This window comes from Populus euphratica, unplaced genomic scaffold, assembly GCF_000495115.2.
Source record: "Populus euphratica unplaced genomic scaffold, PopEup_1.0 scaffold60.1, whole genome shotgun sequence".
Lineage (NCBI taxonomy): Eukaryota > Viridiplantae > Streptophyta > Magnoliopsida > Malpighiales > Salicaceae > Populus > Populus euphratica.
This window is the reverse complement of record NW_011499938.1, coordinates 597,876-604,540: the sequence shown is the minus strand read 5'-3', so window position 1 is coordinate 604,540 and position 6,665 is coordinate 597,876. Positions and strand designations below refer to the sequence as shown.

General features: G+C 31.5%; 1 protein-coding gene across 1 annotated transcript; it reads right to left on the bottom strand.

The window, feature by feature from the left end:
• Window positions 1-360: 360 nt before the first annotated feature.
• LOC105136730 (probable kinetochore protein SPC25) lies at window positions 361-4,692 on the bottom strand. The gene is made up of 8 exons (XM_011042188.1): window positions 4,395-4,692; window positions 4,176-4,241; window positions 2,872-3,018; window positions 2,140-2,253; window positions 1,961-2,050; window positions 1,684-1,806; window positions 1,185-1,402; window positions 361-787 (listed from the first exon to the last, which is right to left on the bottom strand). Exons 1-8 carry the CDS (start codon window positions 4,561-4,563, stop codon window positions 776-778), a joined length of 939 nt encoding a protein of 312 aa, XP_011040490.1. The 5' UTR covers window positions 4,564-4,692; the 3' UTR covers window positions 361-775.
• Window positions 4,693-6,665: the final 1,973 nt, after the last annotated feature.

Sequence of the window (6,665 nt, the reverse complement as noted above, 5' to 3'; positions counted from 1 at the left end):
GACCCATGCACTGCTGCAAAGATATCTGTATCCGCCACCAGCACAGCATGTTCTTCTATGTGATTGAGAATACATATTTAGGAGTCATGTGTATTTACAAGTTAGAAGCTCTATTAATTTACTTATAACTTAATAAAGGGATTCATAAGAGCAGGGGCCAATAAAAATAGTGATGGATAATTTAAATTTGCATTTAGAATAAAGGGATGGTAATGCTATATTCTTGCAAAATAGGGTCAGGGAGAATATAAGATTGAGTTCAATTTCTGAAATTAATAAAGGGGATTATTTCATTTCCACAAGTTTACAAGTTTGCATAATTCCATTTCATAGGAAACAAGAAATGCGAAAAAAAAGAGAGACTAAGGGAGCATTATAGTTGATGTAATGATTAGTTTTGTTCTTGTTATATTAAGCCAAGCTCTTTCTTTAATACATTGTGCTTTAAAAAAGAAGAAATCCAAAGATTAGATATCAACAAAAGGGATATAATCATGTTTGGACCCTTACATTTCATTCCTCCATCATCAATTCAGATTACCAGAAAGCACAGCATAAATGCACTAGTGCAGCTGGCTTGGGCTCCTTGTTTAGGTCATCATGTCTGATAAGTGGCACATGATCTGCTGGAGAGAGTCTCCATTCGCTTTCAGTTAATTTTCCAAAATGTATAAAAAGGCTCCGTGCCACACATCAACTATCAAGCCAGAAAGCAACCTAGTCACAAACAATGATTAGCTGCACACAAGCAAGTTCAAAAGCTGCCTCTACTTCTTCATTTCTTAGCCTGCCACAAATTCCAAATCAAGAAAATCCATCACTCAAAGTTGTATAGCACAAATGTCAAAGAACTCAAATGTGAGTTGTAATAAATACATAATGAGCAAAAAATGCCTAAATTTAAGGATGAAAGGGGGAGAATGTCTTTGCAAGAGCAAGATAAGAAAGAAGAAAGTTCAAGGAATGATAGTGACAGACATGTGAAGAGGAATACTGCCTAGTGAAATCCAGTACTGTTGTTTAAATCAATTTGAAAACTAATTTCAAGCCATTATTTTTTCAATTGTCATCCTCCACTAATTGCCTAGAGTTAAATTGCATGAAAAAAAGGTCTAAATATTATGCAGATGGTATTTGGTGGTGGGAAAGCTATAGAACTTCCTATGCAATCAAAATGATGTTACCTTAAAACGTGGAGATTGTCGAACAGATACAGGAGACATGATTGCTCGACTCCCTCTTCCACGGCCACGGCTGCCTTTGGAATTTCTTATATGTTTATTTGGTGTTTTGCTTGTCTTCGTTGGAGATTCACTTGTGTCACTGGAGATTGAAAGAGCTGGAGCAGACACAGATACTGTTGCAGATTCTTGGTAAAGAGTTGTGGTTTGAGGCAAAAATCCTAATGCATCATATGATTGAACACACAATAGTATAGTTTATGAGTGCCAAAATTTGCAATTAAACAGCAAAGATAAAAGCCTATTCATCAAAATTCTCTACTTTTGGCAGTTGTCCCAGAAGAGCAACTAGCATGTCATATGGAACCAACATTTATGTTTGCCTAAATATTGAACAAGTGCATGGAAGATGCTGCACAAAAGAGAAAGCAAGTGCCCATTATTCATAAAGTATCTTCTCCCAAGTAGGCAAGTTAAAGGAACGCAACAATTAAAACTGTACCAAGTGATGCAGATTCTTGAAACTTCTCTCTCATTTTTCTGACAAATTTGAACAAGCCATTGGTTTTATTCAACTCGAGGATCAACTGTTTGGTTTCATTCAATTGTGGATCACAACCCAACACTGCAAATTAGGCAGAAAAGAAACTTTAAATATAATAAGAATATATTCAAACAACAGACCATGAACAATTTAGCCCATATCAGAACTAGAATGGACAGATTTAGTTTAGTTGAAAATTGGAACTACTTGATAACCAAATGCATACATTACTTACATGTGTACATATCATTTTCATGGCGAATGGTGAAAGAACACTCCTCATCTTGATTTTTCAAATTGATGTTGTTGAGTGTGAATTTTACCCCTAAATATATCAAGAGTTCATAAGTACAGAATTTACACAGGAAAAAAAAAAAAAGATGAGTATTAAAAAAATGCAGTGGCTATGATTCCCCTGGCCGCCTTCAATTTTGAAGCCAAGAACCCTATTGTACCATAACATTGCCTCTTGAATATCCCTTTTATGGTCAATGTCTTGGTGTTCTATTTCTTCAGATGTTGCCAAAGCTGTCAACAACGCCAAAGGAAAAGGGCTGAGAGCAGAGACCGATAAGCAACTTAACCACATAATTTACATACTCAGGAGATTGGAAAAGGCAAATCGAACAAAACTCAAATATGGTTTCATAGGTGACTGATGAAGAAGCAAACATATGAAATATCACAGCTTGCTAGAATTTGAGGATGTCCGAACTAAAAATTAATAAACATCATGAATTCAGACCTAACAATTCCTTTTCCAATCAAATATAAGCCAGGTTATGTATTCAGCTCACATGTTACATTAAAACTAACCACCAATAGTTGAGTTCTACAGTCTTGATGCATCCTAATGGATGTTTGCATGAGTTTCATTACGGCCCTGACAAGTCAGAAATGTGAAAACACATCCAACAAATCTCAACCTTCCAAACCTTTGTTTCTATTTCAGTAGGAACCAAAATCTAACCCCACTCATGTTAAGAACACGATTTAATCATCAATTTCACAGGCATAGTCTATGCTACAAAAATCTCTTTTCAATAAAGTTAGTTAATGAAACAATAAAAAGGAAATGCACTGTTATGGTAATGGAGTCAGCGTCTGAACAATTAACAATCAGCTAACAAAGGAAAATAATAATACCAAGAGATAGCTGGGACATAATCGTTGCAAACTCATCCCTTCTAGCTCTTTGAACTAGAACACTTCTTTGAAGTTCTTGTATTCTAGCTCTTGTAGCAGATATTGACTCCCTTGTTGCCATCTGCTTAGCCTCTTTCCGAGTCTTAACTGTAAGAGAACACAAATTAAAAATAAGAAGAAGCAAATGGACATCAGTTTTAAAGCATTGTATCTCACGAAAACAAAAATAAAAATTTAAGCAGAGAATGGATTTTTTTGGAGATAAAAACACAAATTTTCACTAATGGTTCTCTTCTCTTTTCCAGCATTCTTATTAAGAAACCAAGAGTCCCAATTTTAAAAAATAAAAATAAAAAAGTCCTTGCTTCCCTTCTTCAGCTAATTTTGTGTCAGACAAAATATGAAAACCATAGCATTTCATCTTCCAAATAGCATATATTTGTTTCTTCTAAACATTTTGTGCCACTAGTCCCCAAGGGGCATAGCATGATGGTAAAGGACTTGAGATCTGCACAACAGGTCTTGAGTTTGAGTTAGGGCGTGCATTTTTTATAAAAGTCTGAACAGCTGAGGTTTTACTCGCTCACCTAAGCCCACAAATGCGCTTTCCAGTGGGTTAAGGTTTCCTCGAATCCAAAAAAGAAAATTATGTGCCACTAGTTTATATCATTTCTTAAGTTAAGGGTTTCAAAAATAGCATGGTAATTTATGAACTCAAGCATACAAATGGTAAATAAACAAAACATCAAAATATATAGATGATCGGCAAGTGGGAGTAAGTTATTTCTTTGCAACTTTAGGCTTCCAGAAGGAAATAAAAATTAAAGCACAACCTGATTAAGAGTTACTCAAATACACAAATTCAGCACAAGGGAATGAATTTGTTCTGTCTTCCATTAGAGGTTAATGCTAAAAACAGTAAAATCAACTAGAAAAACACAATAGCGCTAACTGCAAACAAACAATACAGCCCTCCCAGAACATAAAGTTTCCATCGAAAATGGTAATGACGGCTGCATGTTTAAAGCATTAGGTATTTGATTTTTTTAGCCACAAACTTAAATCATAGTAGCATTTAAAAGTAGCAATGCACATTCACAATCAATTAATTAATTAAGTAATTAGCACTCGTATTTAAATTGCCTGAAACACACAAATTAAGATTTCACGTCCAGATTACCAACCAGACACTTCAAAAGATCAAATATTGAAATGTTAAAAAAAAGTTTTTTAACATCACAGAAAATGCCAGTATAAATTCACTGAAAATTGGTTAGAGAGAGAGAGAGAAGAGAGAGAGAAACCTGCCAGAACTTTAACAAATTCATCATCAGCTTCTCTCAAGCTAGATTTCAACCTCCCTGACTTCCCTGCAAAAAGAAGAAAAAGAATCACACGATTTTGAAAACCCTACTTCGATCCCCAAACAAAACAAAACAGCTTAACTTCCGGAACTAGCTACACAACAACAAAGGCTAACTAGAGTAAAGTGAAGAATTGAGCAATGCCACTCTTTTTCTGACCTTGATTTTGCATAGTTTCTTCTACTATGGCTTTGGTGGAATCCAGAGTGTTGCAAAACGACGCCATGAAGGAATCCACTTTCTGGAGTTGGATTTTGGCATCTCTGTCGCATATCAACCGCAGAGACTCCATTTGAGTCCGTACAGTCTCCGTTGCTTTCCTCTGCATTCTCTTTGGCTGGGGTTATGACTTTTCTAAGCGGTCATTTTGATTTTCCAATTTTTTCTTTTCTTTTCTCGTATACTTTTTGGCCTTTTCCCGGACAGAGCGGGAGGGAGCCATTTCACTAATGATTGTTCTTGTGCTATGGGCTGCGGGCCTTTCTGGGAACTGGCGGTGGATCAAGCTATAGACTCTGTTTAGCATTATGGTTAGCACGCGTTTTATCTCTATTACAGGTTTTATCGTGTCTGGTTAAAGCAGAGTTTAGGAATGCCTCGAAATCACGTTTTTATTATTTAAATATAATTTTTTATTATTTAAAATTATTTTTTATATTTTGATATTATTTTAATATGTTAATATCCAAAATAATATTTAAAAAATAAAAAAAATTATTTTAATATATTTAAAAAAAATCTAAATCATAATTGCTACTACATTCTTAAATACCTATTAAATCTGGTTCATTATAAATTTTTTATAATTTTTATTTAAAATTCTCTCTTGAATCTTAAATAAAAAAAAAAAGGCTATAATTTACAATTTTTTCTTAAACTTATTTTTTCAAAACGTAAAAACTTATTTGATGTCTGTCGGTCCCAGCCAATAATTTTTTATGTCAAAATTAAATTTAATTATTTTGAAACTAGTTTTTTACACCAAGTGCATTAGTTATTGGCCCTGTGAATATACAATGAGCTAGTTGCATAGCAATTTAAAACCATTTTTAGAAAAGAAAAGGAAAATGTAAATAAAACAACAATAATATTAAGAAAACCACAAAAAAAAAAAAAAAACATTTACTTCCAAAACCATTGAAAACGTGGAAGAGAAGGAATATGGTCGAACCCATCCAGTAACAGGCATGGTTCGTAAAACATTGCAAGACATTGATAAGATAAAACGGCGTAGCCTATCAACTTGGGAGAAAGATTTACGGGTATGTTCGTTTTTAAAATAATATTTTTTTATTTTTAAAAATTATTTTTAATATTAATATATTAAAATAATTTTAAAAAATTAAAAAATTAATTTAAAATAATAGAAAAGTTAATCTATAATTTGGCCATAAAAGATTTACGGGGTATTTAGGAATGTAATTATGATTGTTTTTAAAATAATATTTTTTATTTTTAAAAATTATTTTTAATATTAGTATATAAAATAATTTTAAAATACCTAAAAAAAATTATTTTAAAATAAAAATTATTTTTAAAACTTAAAAATAAAAATTTCATTTATCCTTATATACTATGACAAATGTCTTAGCTGACTCTTTCGATAGGAGCCATTAATAACAGACAGACCTCCAACTTCTTTCTAGCTAGTTATGTATTTATCTTACATGTAACTACAGAGTTAATTAAGAGGCATGCAAATTTTGAGTATATGTAGTCGGTTATTAGTTTATAGGATTGGATAAACAAAAATTTAAATATAAAAAAATAATATTTAGATTATTAGGAGTTTTTTGGTATTTTCATGAAATTTAATACCACGGTTGAAAATTTAAAAATTTTAACCTAATTATTTGGTTAATCTATATTTTAAATTAAATTGTATGAAGATAATTTTAATATGACTTTGTTTATTGGTAAATCTAAAGAGAGAAGAAAAAAATCTCATATGAAAAGATAGAATTTAAAGAAAAAGGTTCAAAAAATTCAAAGCTATTAAAAATCTCTTATTAAATTATGGAATTGGAAAAACAAAGAGGAGATAAAAAGAAATTAAAAATTGGCAACAAAAACTTTTATAATATGATAAAAAAAAACATATGAAAATCAATTTACCATCACTCAAACACTAAAATATAAAATTAATAACAAAATCATATTAAATGATATAATTGAAAGGGAAAAAAAAGAAGAGCAAAAAATTCAAAGATAATAAAAACTCTTGTTAAAAAATAAAATTAAAAAAAATCAAACTAAAAAAATCAAAATCAAAAATCAAAAACCTAAATGACCAATAAAAAAAATTATAAGTCTATTAAAAAAATATCAGGAGCACAAACATTAAGGAGACCTGCATAATAAAAAAATATCAGGCCCTTCATTTTTTTTTGCTTGCCCTTTTTTATTCTTACAATAGGTTGCTTGTCATCT

Bases quoted from the DNA above. Each gene is read 5' to 3' on its own strand.
- LOC105136730 (XM_011042188.1), bottom strand. From the start codon at position 4,563: ATGCAGAGGAAAGCAACGGAGACTGTACGGACTCAAATGGAGTCTCTG. The intron at 4,242-4,394 runs GTCAGAAAAAGA...TTCTTTTTGCAG, and splicing joins AGAAACTATGCAAAATCAAG to GGAAGTCAGGGAGGTTGAAA. The intron at 2,254-2,871 runs GTATTATTATTT...CGTTGTTGACAG, and splicing joins TATGTCCCAGCTATCTCTTG to CTTTGGCAACATCTGAAGAA.